Below are 16,995 nucleotides of genomic sequence, written 5' to 3' on the forward strand. Positions count from 1 at the left end.
GGTAGGAGTTTGTTCCTGTTGCTTATTGCTTCTTTCTTGTGAACCTACTGGTACCAAAATGTTATTAACACCAGTTAATCTATGATCAGAAACCATTTAGACTTCCTCTGTAAAACTTGTACTTTTCCAGAGAAGGAATTGCAAGTTTCTCTGAAAGAGTTTGTATGCCAAAAATCCTTAGAAACGTTTTTCTGAAGAATACATATTTCTTAAGTGTTCACAGGCAAATAATGTTTGATCACTTCTGTTGATCGGTAATGAATATCTGCTAATATTATAACTTCATAAAAATATGTACTCATCATAACTATATAATTACTGTCTCCTAAATTTGTCATGCTAAGATTTGGTAGCTTCTGGCTGTAGTTCCCTTGACACTTAAGGCATTTATGTAGTAGTATGGTCTTTGTCTCTGATACTGAATCTTACATTCTCAAGCTTGGTTTCTGTGGAATACAACTTTTAGATAAAGTGGATTGATTGGAGACTGAAACAAGAAAATCCTATCACTTTCTATAGCAGGAAGCATTGGTAACATAGTAATGAAAAGTTGTGCAAAAAAAAATGTGCAGAGACTTTCTGCACGAAAGCAACTGACATCAAGGGATAAAATAATGTTCTAAGAAGTTGGCTGTGGTTATCTCCAGATGCTGCTGAGCAAATAACTTGCTTGTGGCAGTGGAATGATTGTACTTCTGTGGATTTTTTTAATTTAATGATGATAATTGATCAGCAGATCGAGCAGTCATTTTTAATTTAAAACTAACATTCCTGTTCTGACTCATGTTTTCCATGCATTGCTAGCTTTTTGAAAACATACTTCAAATGGGTAGAAAGTCAGTAATAATTGAGTTAACATAAGTCTTTTTGCCAAGAATGACTGTGCCTGTAGGCTTAAGAAAACAAAAATCTGAGAATATTTGGCTTGTGTGCCATCCTGAACCTTCAGTTCTATATGGAATTTCTTGCACATGGACTAGGACAGGGAGGATCACTAGAATATCTTTCAGAGGGCTAAGATTTATGGAGAAAAATCTTGAATTTTCTTCCCTACTCCTAAAATCATAGTAGTTTTAATGCCTATGATCTTCTTTTCGTGAGTTTTTTCTATAACTCAGTTTCATTCAAAAATTAAGTTCTTTTTGTTGAAAAGAAATGTATGTTCAGGGGCATTTAATAATCAGATAAATATTTTGAAGCACTCAAATATTACAATATTTCAGCAATTTGAAGTTAACAATTTACTTTCTTTGCGAGTTAGTTTGACCTTTCTACTATTAAACACCCAGAAGGATGAAAAAGTCATTATTTAAACCAAAATTATTAAAGCTTTTGTTTCTGCTTGCAGGCCAGTCTTAGCAGTTGGAACAAACGTTATTTAGCCATTTGTTAAGAGACTGAAACTTACTAAAAATAGAAATGTATTTTTATTTTTATGTTGCATCAAAAAGACATTGGATTTAAGTTTGTCAAAGTGAAGTTTACTGATGATTAAAAATACATTGAATATTCATTAAGCATCTGCTCCAGCCTTTGGCAGAAGCCTACGGGCCTGTTTACACAGAAAACTCAGTTATTTCACTATAAATCCCATGTGAGTAGTCTAGTAGTAATGACAACTAGAGGAAGAACTGTTTCAATAAATATTCATGGATAAGCAATTCATAATGAAGCCCAAGTTTTGTGGTCATTGGGATGGGAGGAGAGAGAAGACATTGGGACTGCTTTCTCTCCGTTTTTTGCCAAACCACTTCCCTCTTTGTTTAGGAAGTGGAGAGAATTCTGTTCAGTTGTGGAATTTTGCTTTGAATTTTCTGTGAAGGCTTTTCATTAGTTTTGGTCATGTTCTTTGTCCATGTACACTCAATTTGTTTATAAAATGAACCCAGGAGAACACTGTAGAATGTTCAAGCACAAATACAGACTGGGCTGAGAATGGATTGAAAGTGGCCCCGAGGAGGAGGACCTGGTGGTGTTTGAGAAGCTCAGCATGAGCTGGCAATGTGTGTTTGCATCCCATAAAGTCAACTGTATCCTGGGCTGCATCCAAAGGAGTGTGGCCAGCAGGGTGAGGGAAGTGACTGTCCACCTCTGCTCTTGTGAGACCCCACCTGGAGCCCTGTGCTCAGCTCTTGGGCCTCCAGCACCAGAAGGACATGGACCTACTAAAATGAGCCCAGAGGAGGGCCACAGAGATGATCAAGGGGCTGGAGCACCTCTCCTGTGAAGACAGGCTGAGAGCTGGGGTTGTTGAGCCTGGAGAACTGAAGGCTCTGGGAACACCTTACAGCAGCCTTTCAGTACCTAAAGGGGGTCTATGGGAAAGCTAGAGAGGGACTCTGGAAGGGAGTGCAGCGATAGGACAAGGAGTAATGGCTTTAAACTAAAAGAGGGCAGGTTTAGATTAGATGTTAGGAGGAAGCTTTTCGCTCAGAGGGTGGTGAGGCACTGGCACAGGCTGCCCAGAGAAGCTGTGGATGCCCCATCCCTGGAGGTGTTCAAGGCAAGGCTGGATGGGGCTTTAGGCAACCTGGTCCTAGTGGCAGCTATCACTGCCTATCGCAGGGGTTTGGAATTAGATGATCTTTAAGGTCTCTTCCAAACCAAACCATTGTCTGATTCTATGCGTAAAAGTCCTTGATTTAAGATAACGGCTATTCTGTTTTTCATTTCGATCAGCTTTTTGGAAAAGGCAATGTGGTGTTCCTGTTCCTCCAGTTCCAATCACCACTGTGTTCAAAAGATCGTGTTTTCCTACTGTTACATTGCTCTGATTTTTTTTGCTATTAGTTGAAGCAGCAAGCAGTGTGAAGACTTCCTGCAGTACGGGAGAGTCACTGCTGAAAGTTCAGGTTGGACCAATAAATAAGGGGTTGCAAAATGTTTGTCTTCTGATGTTTGTAGTAGCAAAAGGGAGGGAGAATTAACTGTACTGGAGCAATAACTAGAGTCTCATAGTATGCCTGTAAGGTTCTATCAGATTGATCAGATAAGTGAGATTTGTCCATTTAAAAATCCACTCCACTGCTCCTAGTATGATTGTTGCTTTAAGGCTGTAGTAGTTATGCTGCTGCTTTATCTAACACCTTTGGAACTCTGTCAACCTTACTTCCAGGAACTCTGTCAACCTTACTTCCAGGAACTCTGTCAACCTTACTTCCAGGAACTCTGTCAACCTTACTTCCAGGAACTCTGTCAACCTTACTTCCATAATGAAGTTCTAGTTTTCATCTTCGGAGCATCCACCTTTTCTGCCCTTAAGAGAAATTGTCACGAAAAATGCAGCGTCTGTGTTTTGTTGTGATTTCTTTTTAAAGTGGAAAATAAATGTTAAATTTAGTATAGACAGTGTCAAATTGTGAAACTTAGGGGCCAGTATTTTTAAAACTGAACTTTCACTTGTATACTATACATGACTTGTATACCATACATGGAAGTATAAACAAGCTGCCTTTGGGGAGAGGTAGGAGTGGGTGGGAATGAAGGGGGGTTGTTTAGGAACCTGCTAGCTTTCTAAGAGTGCTGAAACAGATATTGGGAGGATGAGTCACTACCAACAAGTGAATGAGTACTGCTGGAAACAAATCTCACTGTAGGCATCAAGGATTTGAATCCTTGGCTGATGGTTTTTTACTATTGCAGTGTGAATTTATCCTTACGATGCGTGCGTAACACAATCTCATATCTGAAAACCAAAAATAGTTTAATGCATACAAGACGTTTCTTGAGAATTCCCAACTGACAGTTACAGCAGCAGTGTTCCGTAAAATGCTGGAACTGTCCAAGAACTGGAGCTAATGCAGAGCCATGGTAAGTATTAAGTTTACTGTGCTAGCAGTGTACACGCTAGTTTAAGGCTTCCTCAGGCATACCTGTACAAGTTGCTGCTGCTATGGTGACATGCCATTCAGTAAGTGCATTTGTAATATTTCAGTAGATAGCGATGCTTTTGGCTACTGTTTTCCTTTCATGCATCTTCAGGAGTCAGCATTTCAAGATGTTTCCAAATATCTCTGAGTTAGAGCTAATGTAGTATCTGTAACTTGAAATAACTTACTTCAAGGCTGTTTTTCAGTCAAGTAACACCAGATTCTCTTCTAAGAGAATCTGACCCTTGTGATCCCCATCTGTCAAAAATCATTCACTTCAATGGTATCATTAATCTTTAGAGATGAGTGATGACAAAGAATGGGGCCAATAGACAATAGTTTGTGGGAGGTTTGTGGAAGTTTTGTAACTATATTCAATAAAAGAGTAAGACTAGTACATCTCAAAACTGAGTGGCCAAAAGCAGATGCTTATGGAAACATATAATGGGTATGTATGTAGTAGCTTCTCTGAAAATTTCTTGAGTTAGAGGCAATATAACATCTTCTGTTAAATGCCTGTAAGCTCCTGGTGTTCACAGCATGCTGTAGCCGAGTTTAACACTGTCACAGGAAGCACAGTGTTTTGAAACTGTTTTCAATTGGAAACTGTTTTCAATTGATGGCTTTCCCATCTTATACTGGAAGAGGCAATAAATGTGATCCCTATTCACTTTTTCCTTGCCACTCCTTCTGTAGGCCTTTATATCCTTCTAGGATGAAGAGTCCTAAGCCTGCTCAACTGCTTTCTTAAGTGGAGCTTTGATCATTCTTACTGTGTTTCTGTAATTTCTGTACACCATTTGAGTGGGTAACGAATGGAGGGACCAAAGATGCACGTGAGATGCAGATAAAAATCTGTGGTACAATGATGATGTCAAAGTTCTCACTCATTGAGACTGCTTAGCCTGTTGTGCTTTATACAGATTGCTATGTAATAAGTTAGCCTTTGATTGTTGTTCAAGCAAATGAGAGCTGTTCATCCAAAATTGACAGAAATGTGTATACATGAGAAACGTATGTCTAATATATCATACTTCATTATAAAACTTCATTACAAATTCTGGTTTGATTTTATGTTGAGTAGTGTGGTTAAAATATATGCAATATAAAGATGCTTCATGCAAGTAAATACAATACTTCCTCTACAGACCTCTTAGCTTTTTTCTTAAATTGCAAAAAGCAAACATGCTCCTGTACAGGTGGCTTTACTAAAATCTGTCAGCATTCATGAGATGGTTTCATGTTTGAGTTTCAGACCTCAGAATATAACGTCATTGCAGTTGTCTTTCCTTTCCTTACTGGGAAACATCAGTGGAGACACCTTGATAACGAGGAGGTACCTGTGGAATCAAATATCTATCTATACTCGTCTTTATGCACGTGAATCGTCTGATATTCAAGTTGCTATGCTTAATTTGTTAATCTATTGCATGTATATGCTCTGCAGTTAACTCTGCACTGTAGAGTTTCTTAGATAACTTAGTTTGTTGTGAAGACTTCCGTCGGTTCAGTATGGTTTTAACATACTATGTGTTAGAATAGTCTGATTTAGGTGAAGATAATGGAGAGGTAGAAATAGACTAACACATTTCTAGAAACTTTTTAAAGTTTATCATTAAAAATATGCAGAATACAAATGGGACTAAGTGCTTTGAAACAACTAGAACATTCCTACATCAAGAGACTTAATACACTCTAGCTATTGGAATGCCAATTTAATACTGCCAATTCCTGATAATTCTGTTTCTTCAGGCTGTTTCATGCAGTTTGATTATAGTTAGTGACACCGATTTTGATAGAAGCTATAACTTGCATACCACACACTATGTGTGTGGTATACTGTATTCCTAACCTTAAAATCACTGCTAGCTGTCCAATCTCTACCTTCTGTTTTCTGCTGAATACAAGCTTGGAAGTAGATTGTCTCTTCCTTGCCATCTTTTTGACTGCCAGCATTTCTGTGTTTTTTTCTTTTTTTCCAAATGCTTTCCAGCACTTATGCTTTGAGGTTGGGTATTGGCGTGGTGTGCTAATCCAGATTTACAGAAATATGTTGAATGGTTGTTCTCAACATAGCTACAGCTGTCATCATTTACAATTTTAGTGTTTAGTGAAAAATCAGCTGATGTAGTCATTAGATCATAACTTTCTATTGATTAAAAAGTAATGTTTATAGAGTCACAGGTCGTGTCTTCTATTGGAACTGCATTTCTTGTGCATTTCCCTTATCTCTGTTTCTTGCCTCATATCTTCATTGTCATTTGTGTTCAAGGTTGCTCTTTCAGCTGCTGGGAATTCCTTTACAAAGGTTGGAATAACTCAGATCTTTAACACAAGATGTTGAAAGAACCCCTTTACCTAATGGTATGGAGTTGTTCTGAGAAGCATGTGAAAATCCTCTAAGGATTGGAAAAGCAGAATCTTCCACAGTTGTAGCTTCTGTGTCTGATAAGGTTGTAAGACAAACTGAGCTTAGTTAGCCTAAAAATGTTTGTGGAATACTTAAATCTTTTAAAATGACTGTTGAAGGATGTGGTGCTAGCCAGTGAGCTTCTGGAAATAAAACCTCAAAGAAATACCATAGTTGCAATTAAACTGAGAGGTTACCTGTTACTGCTACCTACTGGTATCAGATGCTACAATTATAGATAAAAGATCAGTACAGACATCTAACAATAATACTTCAGATTCTGAAATGCCATATTGATGGCAAATATTGACTGACTGGTAAAGAATAAAATACTGTTTCATAGTTCTCTGCAGAGAGGATTGAGCTCAATCTGGATTAGACAGTAGTCAATCATGTTTGTGTGTGAGCAGAACTGAAATGCTTTTGCTGAATTCAGACTGAACTAAAGCAACCTCAGTCGTTGCTTGATTTAGACCAAGTTTAATTTGCAAAGTAACGTAGTAGTACCATTTCCCCCTTCAGTTTCTGGTTTCAAGTGAAGTATTGTTCCATATAGAATGAAATAAAATTCTTAATACAATTAAGATTAATTATGTTCCATATAGAATTAAATATAAAATCTTGTTTTACCTATGTTGTATGTGGAATTTAGGATATTAAAACTTGGTACTTCATTCTTCATTTTCCCATTCTTCCTCCCAGTGCCTACTTCATCAATGTATGATGTTAAGGTACTAGGAAAACCCACAGCAGTATCTGAAGTTCTGTAACTACAAAAAACTCATGCTTTCTCAACTGAGAAGTGCATCTCTTAACACTTCAAAGTTTATTGCTTTGAGCAGCAGTGTCCAGAGAACAAAATATAGCTGTAGAAGAAACATTCTGGAAGAATACAGTATGTCTGAGGGGAAAAACTTAGAAGCAAGGCAGCCTATTTTTTTAGGCAAGATCCTGCTGGTTGGTTTTTGGAAGCAGCAATGAGAGCTGTCAACATCCAAGAAATGCTCAAAACAGACAATGTGTGAATAATTTTAATTTCTGTGTGATCTTCTGTGTGAAGATAGACGTATGATTGTTTTTGAAAGCATGTGAATTTCCTCAGAGTGCCTTGTTGAGGAATGTATTCTGTAACCTAGACATTTACTCCAGGATGTTTTTGAGGAAAACTTTTAGATCTCTTTTCTTAGAGAGAGATCTTCCATTCAGAAGATACATGGGTTAAATTCTGATAGAATGGTTTTGTGGTAGAGTCTAATGGGGGTGCGGGATGGTATCAGAAAAATAAGACTCAGAAGTGGGGAAAATATAGCTGGTGACTGAGGAAGAGCAAGGAAGAGGAAAGTGAAGGTGTAGAACAAGAACAAAGCAAAAAGCTTGAAAAGAAACACTTAAGTAATAACAGAACAAAGAGGGTAGAGGAAATAAAGCAGAAACAAAAACAATGTGTTGGGGGGGAGGGAGGCAACAAAAGAAATCTGGATAACAAAAGGAAGTGAGATTACAAATGTACTGCAAATTTGCTCTATGTTCTGTGGCGTGTTTTCTTTCATGTTGTGTGACAAACACCCAATACACTGAACTTCAGAGTGGAATAGATATGGCATCCCTCTTGATACTTGAAGTGGCTGAGATTACCAAGTGTGTATGTGGAGTCCAAGTAGCTGTTCACTCTGCGTTGATGGTAATGATTATAAAAATTTCAAACTCATGGTACCTGGCAATGCTTGTCTAGCTTCAGTGCTCTTGGTCAGACATGTATCTGAAGTTCATTGTAGAAAAAGGACCAACTCATGAAACCCCAGAGAGGCATGGTCTACTATTCCATATTTCTCTATTAGCTGCATGTGGAAAATGAGAGCTTACAGATAACTGGTTTCTATGACTTGGTTTCCCCGTTTTAGTTTGCTATTAAAATGTCAACTTATGAATAGTTTATAAGGCTGCCCACCACCCACCTCCTCCACCAAATGAAGTCTAACTACTGTGGGTTGTACAAAAATGCTGTTCCCCTACCACCTCACTTATACAATTCTTGCACTTTATGACCTATAGCATCCTTTGTGTATTTCATATTTTCTACTACAGAAGATGGTAAACATGGTTATTTGCATTTTATATGAGATTTCTATATTTTATATGAAATTTCTATCAGTCCCTGAGTGACTGGAACATCATTGGAGGTAAAGCTGTACAACTTGATTGTTGCGTTTTTTTGTTTTGAATTTTTTAATATTCAGTCACTCCCTTACGATTTGTGAGCTTTTAAAAAAATTTTACGCGTCTCTGTATTGGTATATTTTGAACATACTACTTGTATGCAAAAGCTAATCACTACAAGAGCCTGGTTTTAAAGAAGATTTTATCAAAATTTCACTGACTTGAAAGGCATAAGAAAGGGAAGTTAAAACTGATTTTGGTTCGCACAGTCCTTTAGAATGGTCCTTGTTTTTTCTCCTGTTCTTTCATTGAAAATGTTTTTTTTTTTACCTAGTCCTTGAGGTAATGCATAGTGTTTCTTTAGAACTAGTGATTTCCTGTTGCTTTAGGTCACAAGGCAAAATAAGCATCTATATTCTAAGGGAATTTCTTTGAATTACAAGAACTGCTGTAATGTGGCTTGACATTGTCTTTGGTAGCTCTCCCTTTTGTATGCTACTATGCTTCTAGAGTATCAAAGGAAAGGTGAAAGGCTGCTTTGTTTCCCTTGCTTTCTGTGGGGTCATGTGAATGTTGTTTTCTCTGACTTATTTACAATGCTAACTTTAGCTAAAATAAAACTTATTTTTTACAATATATAGGTGGTGCTATCAATTCAGTCATCAATTATACTTGAATAAAATAGAATTACTTAGTGGTAATTAAGAATCTTGCTTGCTTGTACTTTAACAACCTTAGTCTAGTAAAACTTGAACTAATGGATCCTGTGGCTCAAGAGTATAAGCTGATACTCAGACTTTCGTAGAGGGAAAAATACACTTGTTTAGGAATGCATTTGAAATACTTCTTTAAAAAGCTTTGTAGCGTTTAAACTTCTGGTCTATTCTAATTAAATTGTACTTGATTGGCAATATACTAATAGAATCTCAATATTAGAGACTGCTTTTAATTCATTACAACTGATGAATGGGTTCCTATTCCTATTAAAAAGTGGCAAAGAGATACCATCTGCCAAAGTTACTTGAATTGCTTTAAATCCATCTGCCCTTGTACCATGTTTCATTGTAGCATGTTTTCGTGGTTCTTAACCTGTAATCTCACTTCGAAATCTGCTGTCAAACTCTAATAGGGGCATAGTATGAAATCTTTGTGCAAGCAGTTTTAAATCTACACGAAGTTTTTTGCTGCTCGTGGATGGTGTTATGCAACCTAACTGAAAAGCATGAAGTTCAAAGACTTCTCTATCTCAAGTTGAATCTTAATTTGCTTAACCAAATTTTGAATCTTAATTTGGTTAACATCGAGCATCTAACCAATAGGTTACTGATAAAACTAAACAGCAAAGAGAATTTTTAAAGCTCTTCCCTAAATTAAATATTAAAGACTAAATGTGTAACAGTCTTGATTAAAATTCAGTTCCAATGTCCATAAGCATGTTTGTGAAAGCAGCAACATTTTGTATTAGGATATGTTGCCCCTGTGGAGCTAGGAAAGACCTTATCCAGTTCGGGGGATGGAACTGCTCACACAAGCAAGACCACAAGCCCGAAACAAATTGGTAGATATATATGGGACTGAGAAGGTAGGGTATATCCACCACTGAGTTCTTAGGATAAAGTGCTTTAGTGAGCATCTTATCTCAGTAATGGAAGCAAAACTTTTTGTTCATTGAAGTCTTGTTATTGAGAAAGACGACAAACCTAATTAACAATAGATTCTTTTTCCCCCCCAAAAAGCATGTCTTTTTTCCGTATGTTTCCCTTCTTATATAGGGTTTGGACAAAGGTTACTTCCGTGTGAGAGGGCAAATGGTTTCAGAAGGTAATGATTCAGCAACATCTTTTCCTGTACCTTTTGACCTGCCACCAGAACGGTATGGAAGCAAAGGTAAGATGTGACTTCAGAAGAAAAGTAGGTGTATTATATAGGGGCAAACTAATCTGAGTAACTCTTAAGTCATTTTAATTTGTTATATTCTAGAGCTTTATTTCAACATTATTGTGGTTTGACTTTGTATTTGAAATGTTATCACTCCCACATTCTGGCTAAAACTTTAAAGAAAGCAGCTAGAAAGCAGTTTACAGTCTTTTGGTTCAAAATTTTCTTTATTGTTATTCAGGTTTTGGATGGATCGATCTTGTCTTTTGTCCGCTAGTAGCAGTAGTCATACCTGCATTAACTAGTTTAGTGGGTGGTCTTGTCTCTTTCTGTTTTACCTTCAGTAGGAGTTTAGATCTGCTCTTGTAAGACTTGCAGGAATATGATGCATGTTATTTTTATAATTTGCAAAGATGGTTTGTCTGGTTTAAGAGCTTCCTGCATTCTTTTATTAAGTAAAAGAATTAAGCTAAAAGTATTAAGTGGTATTCTAACTTTCCGGGGGACAGGGGGGAGAAGGCTCAGTGTAGAAATGAAATCTATTTAATACTGTTTTTTCTCTAGTATAAAACACACTGTATGTTTAAGTACTACCAATGTTTTGTTGGGGGGGAGACATCATGGGGTTGTGCCTGAGTTACTTGCTAATAAAGGGGAAGAATGTACTGCATATTATCACTGTTAGTGACCCAGCTTTCAGCTCTTTCTAAGAATGGAAGTGGTCAGATTATCTGCTGATGTTCCATTAAGTGCTGTGAACATGTACACTTGTGGGTGACTTCTCATGTAGTGCTAAGGACATGAAACACTGATATCTGGTTGGTACCTAATGCTTAAACTGATGTATTTTGAAAGTTTTTTCTTAATCTTCATACTTAGATAAAACTTAAATTCTTGAAAACTTTACAACAAAGATTAAAATTAGAATCCATTCTCAAATGTGTGTATTCTCAAATTTTACATTTACTAGTTTGCTCCTACAAAAATGTAGTTGTATACTATATATATTTTTAATTCCTGCATTTGATTGTCAGTGATTTTCATGTATACTTTGTCTAAACAGTTTTTTCTAAAAACCCTTTTTCACTTTTTGCATGGAAAACTTACTTCTGTGGAGAACTTGTTTTTCTTTAGTTCAGCTTTTGGGTCTCAGCCTTCTGACATCTATTCATTTCACAGGAGAACTTAAATTCTCTAGGCTTTGGCAGTAGACACAGTCAGCTGCCCATGCCTTCTCACATCTTTTCCCTAAACATTCTTTTCCACCAAGAGGCAGAAGAATTGAAACAGATATCTAAAGAACATTCATGTTATGGGATGAACTCGTAAAATAATCTGTCTGTAACAACACAGTTATCAACTCCCAAGGTCTCTAGTCAGTAGTATAAATTTATTTTAATGAAGTCTTGAGAAGCAGAAATGCAAGTAATTATCCTTTCCTTAAAGAAACCGTTTTGACTGATCCCTATAATTGAAGGAGAAAAGGCTCCAGGGGTTTTTCCATGAACTCAGATTCTCTGAACATGGGAAAGCGAATTATAGATCACTTTGATACAATCAGAAAACTCGTATTAGCAGCAGGAAGGAAGAGAAGCAAGTAGACTAGTGAACAGATGGTCAGGAGCAGGGCCATACATATGCAATCTGAAGCTCAAAGTAGAAGATCTGTATACCAAAATACACTTTTCCTGTGCTGATACAAATTCCAATTTTTGATCAGACATGCTTAATGTTACAGAATTACATTATATAATATAACAGTGAAAGAAAAGCAATTCCTTAGTCTGTGGAAATCTATTTGCAAAGATTCTTCTTTGTCATTCTGTCATAGTGGCTTGGCCATATTAATTGGGGTTTCAGATGGGATTTGGCTTCCAGTGTGAGAATTCTTTAAGTTGTGACTGGGTTACAAGACAGGAATTTAATGTTTGAACTGTTCAAACCCTCTGGGGGGAAAAAACCTACAAAATAGGGGGATTTCTGATAAACAAGCTCTTTCCGATTCAGTTTTCTTTTCAGTGTATGTATTTAAATCAAGGAAACATGCTAGCTGTTCAGCTGACAAACAGTGCACAGAAAATTGTGTGTATGAGAAGATGGGTTCCAGTATTACATTTCTTTTGGTTATTTTGCTTTTTTGTTGAGCACTTCTTTCCTGAGCCATTCGAATAATTTATGAAAATGTATTAATATATTTCATTATTTCCCAGAAGAAATCAAATTTATCCAACTGTGGGCTAAAGGTATCAAACCTCATACTCTGAGAAGGTGGAAGAATGGTAGGCAAATGAGATGGAAATTGGATTTAATGCAAGTTAAAGCATTGTGGAAAAATGAACAGTCCACTTAACCATTCATTAGTTCTCCTAGCTAAAGTTTGCAACCTCTGACCGTTGTGATTTCATTTTATTAAGAATGCACAAAAATGTATGTCATTATCTCACATGAACAGGTTTCTCCTTTGTGGCAGGCCCTTTTCTCTTCTTGATTTTTTTTCCATTGCCATGCTGTGGAAGAGGAAATTGTCCTTTTCCTTGTAATACCAGATATACAGCGTTTGTTACTCTGTCCAATTTTCAGTAAGTGGGAATTAGGAGCATGGTGAAATTACATTTAGTGGATATTTGTAGTGATTTCAGGAAATGAGTAACACCATCTTTTTTTGTTACACACAAGTTAGTGTTCGGTGTTGGGTAAAAATAAATTTCACAGCATATTTGCCTGCAGTCTGATGCTTTTAGTTATTTATGACTAGAAAGAAAAATTTCAGGAGTAGGGAAAACTTTCACTTATCCTGTCTAGTGACAGTACCTAAATGAGGAGATCAGGGTCTTGTCCAGGTAAGCTTAAAGTAATTAGTACTCTGAGCTCCTGTACAAGGACCTGCTATATCGTTAGAAATGCAGATGTCCTGGGAGAATGTCACCTTATTTGGACTCTGCTGTTCTCCCACCTTGCTTCATTCTTAGAATTCTCTATTTTCTCTACCAAGTAATTAAAATATCTGGGAAGGAAATTAAGAAGATTTGTGGGGAAGTCATTCTTATTCTTCAATAACCTCCATTTTTCATATTAATACTGTATAGCTACGTGGGACCTGTGTACTTTGTAGAGTTTGCAAGAACTTGACTCGCAGCATCCTTTCAAATTTTTAGAGAACTTCAAGTCTTCTCAGCATGCTTAATATTGTACAAACTCTTAAGATCAACGTTCTCTCTGAGGAGAGATGACAACTAGAAGCTAGTCCTGTTTCTAGTGTTACTAATAGATTCAATAGACAGTATTTCACTTACTAGATTAAACATTAGCAGCAGTGGTAAATAAAATAAATCTGAGTATATCTAGAAGTTTAATTTTTTGCTTTGTGAAGTAATGAGTACACATTACTCTGATATACTAACTACAATGATAGTCTTCTTGGGAGAAGTTGGAACCAATCTCAGGTAGTGTTGTCATCCATTTCCTTCCTGGGTGTAACCAAAAGCATTATTATTGGTTGGTGAACCTGCCATATGAGGTTGCAGCTCTCTTCAGACTGGCCACTTACTCAGATGGCCGTTCAGAGTCCACATATAACACTTGGTAACATGGCAAAGCCTGTTTTTTGTCAAGCTCTTTTTAATGGTCATAAAGAAATGAGCACTTTGTAGAGGAAATTTGAGTTAGTCAATATTTAATTTTACCACTTCGGTGTATTGTCTTATAGTAGGTTTACAGTCTTGAAGACCAGGATGAGCCGCCACTAGATTCTCTGGTCTTATCACATGCTGCTAGCCAATTTCTTTGAGCTCAAATCTTGTGGTTGGCTGAGAGAGCGCTTCCAGAATATGCTTCAGGTTGTTAATTGAGAGCGTCATGAGATGGCAAATTCATTGGACGGTCAATATTTTGCTTCAGTAGTTGGTCAACCCAAGAGTCTAAAATAAGCACTTTAGTTTTATTCTTTTTCAGAGTAGATGTATGATGCCCAGTCTAGTTGTTGCACTTGCATGGGATTGATCCATCTTGTGCAGACTGCAGGGTTTTTAGCTGAAGTATGAAATTTAACAATATGTCATCCTAACAAATCAGAGTTAGTTGCACATAGAGCCTTTACTTGAGCATCTTTCCTTTAGACTATTTTTCCCCAGCTGCTTTAAATTGCCAACGCAAACCAGAAGAAACGGAGTTGCAGGGAGAAGCTATCAGTTTTGCCATGTATGATATACGTAGCTTGCATCTTTTCTATTGCTGCAGAGAATAACATGCACGTTTAACATCTGGCAGTTTTAAAATAGAGTAGGAATGATCTTACTCTTTGAAGTGATGAAGGACCTTATTAGTTTTTAGCAGATAACATTTGTTACATGTAACTTGTACATTATTAACTCTTTGCAAATTGCTGTTTTGAACAATGGCAGCTGTTCACCTCCAATTGTCAGCTGAACAACAGAAGCCTATTTGTAGGCAGTAGATGCATCTTCAGGGCAAAACAGAATTAAGAAGAAAAATAATCATCTGGTAGATGATAGAACTACTTCATATCTTTAAAGATAAACTATATAGTTTATAAACTATATACAATGATCTGTTAGTCAATGACAGGAGTTCACATTGCTGTGACAGCCTGAAAAAGCCCAGAAAAGGCTATGATAAAGCTGAATATGTTGATGATACTAAGATTTTATTTATATGTGTATATATATAGGCAAGGAATATAATTTAATAGTTCCTTGGAAGTAAAACAGATAATGATTCAGTCTAGTATTTGGGAAATGAGCCAACAACAGCCTGTCTCAGCTAGGCATATTTATAGATTAAATTTCTTTCTGCTTTGCTGATAACATTCAGACTTTTTTCCCCCTCTTGAATCTTTTTGAGTACTGCTATTTTGCTGGATAAAATTTTCTTCTCATCAAGCTCCTTTGTCTCATCTGACTTGAAATATTCCTATTATTTCTATTTGTGGCTGGACCCAAAGAGTTGTGAAGAGTTGATCCAGTTGGAGGCTGGTCACAAGTGGAGTCCCCCAGGGCTCAGTACTGGGCCCAGTTCTCTTTAATATTTCTGTCAATGATCAGGACGACGGGATTGAGTGTACCCTCAGTAAGTTTGCAGATAACACCAAGTTGTGTTGGTCTGCTCAAGGGTAGGAGGCTCTACAGAGGGATCTGGATAGGCTGGACCAATGGGCTGAGACACACTGTATGAGGTTCAGCAAGGCCAAGGGCCGGGTCCTGCACTTGGGGCACAACAACCCCATGCAATGCTACAGGCTGGGGTAAGAGTGGCTGGAAAGCTGCCTGTCAAAAAAGGCCTGGGTGTGTTGGTCAATAGCCATCTGCATATGATCCAGCAGTGTGCTCAGGTGGACAAGAAGGCCAATGGCATCCTGGTTGCATCAGGAATAGCATAGCCAGCAGGAGCAGGGAGGTGATTGTCCCCCTGTACTCAGCTCTGGTGAGGTCACACCTCGAGTACTGTGTTCAGTTCTGGGCCCCTCACTACAAGAAGGACATCGAGGTGCTGGAGTGTGTCCAAGGAAGGGCAGTGAAGCTGGTGAAGGGTCTAGAGAGCAAGTCTTATGAACGGCTGAAGGAACTGGGGTTATTTAGCCTGGAGAAAAGGATGCTCAAGGGTGACCCACAACATTTGTCCGATATGCCATCATGTACAAATAGTACAGAAATCTGGCTAAAGCTACTGTGTAGTTTTCAGAGGAGACCTTATCATGCTTTGTAACTACCTCAAAGGAGGTTGTAGTGGGGTGGGGGGGCGGTCAGTGTCTTCTGCCAAGCAACAAGTGATAGGACAAGAGGAAGTGGCCTCAAGTTGTGCCGGGAAGGTTTAGGTTGGATATTAGAAGTTTCTTCACTTGATTGAAGGGTTGTGAGGCATTGGAACAGGCTGTCAGTGGAAGAAGTTAAGTCACCCTCCCTGAAGGTATTCAGAAGAGGTGTAGATGTGGTGCTTAGGGACATGATATAGTGGTAGACTTGGCAGTGCTAAGTTAATGGTTGGGCTAGATGATCTTGGAGGTCTTTTTCAGCCTGAACGATTCCATGATTCTGTTATGTCTCTTACCAGTACAGGTTGGCCTGATCCTATTGTGAAAGCATAGCACTTGATTTAGAGTGCTTGGGGATTGACTCTCACATCACCTCTGTTTCAATGCATAGAGAAACCTCTGTTTCAATGCATAGAGAAATTCCTTGTACCAGCCTCACGTTGCACAAAGGGATACAGCTCTAGCTTTTAGCATGGGCAAAGGCAGAAGCTTTGGATCATGCTTGTGGATGTCTTGATACAACTTGACTGCCAGCTGTGCCCAGTTTATCTCCCCTCCTTTTTCAGGAAACTTTTCTTAAAGTCCTAGTGTTAGGAAGCTGGTGCCAAAAGTTTCTAAGAGCGGCAATACAGCACTGAGACACTAACCATAATAGCCATTTCTTTGTGCCCAAGTAGGAGGCACTGTAGCTTAGCTTGGTGTGTACCAAGTAAAGTCATGCAGGTACAAATTGGTAGTGGCTGTGAGGAAAATATTACTGATCTTGAAGGAAAAGATGTTTTAACCTGCAGGATACTTAGTATAGTTGCCAGACTGACCTGCCGTCTTCCCTGATTCATGGCTGACCATGGCCTCAGTGTGTTTTGTCTATCAGGATTTGTACTAACATTGTGCATGGGATTGTGTGATAACCA

The 16,995-nt window shown here is 37.8% G+C and overlaps 1 protein-coding gene across 2 annotated transcripts in view; it reads left to right on the forward strand.

The window, feature by feature from the left end:
• Nucleotides 1-16,995, forward strand: part of TDP1 (tyrosyl-DNA phosphodiesterase 1) — a 44,443-nt gene that overhangs the window by 26,827 nt on the left and 621 nt on the right. For both annotated transcript variants that reach the window (XM_035539234.2, XM_035539235.1), the window contains exon 15: nt 10,209-10,323. In XM_035539234.2, coding sequence (XP_035395127.1) covers nt 10,209-10,323 — 115 coding nt within the window. The remainder of the gene's footprint in view (nt 1-10,208; nt 10,324-16,995) is intronic.

This window comes from Cygnus atratus, chromosome 5 (assembly GCF_013377495.2).
Source record: "Cygnus atratus isolate AKBS03 ecotype Queensland, Australia chromosome 5, CAtr_DNAZoo_HiC_assembly, whole genome shotgun sequence".
Classification (NCBI taxonomy): Eukaryota; Metazoa; Chordata; class Aves; order Anseriformes; family Anatidae; genus Cygnus; species Cygnus atratus.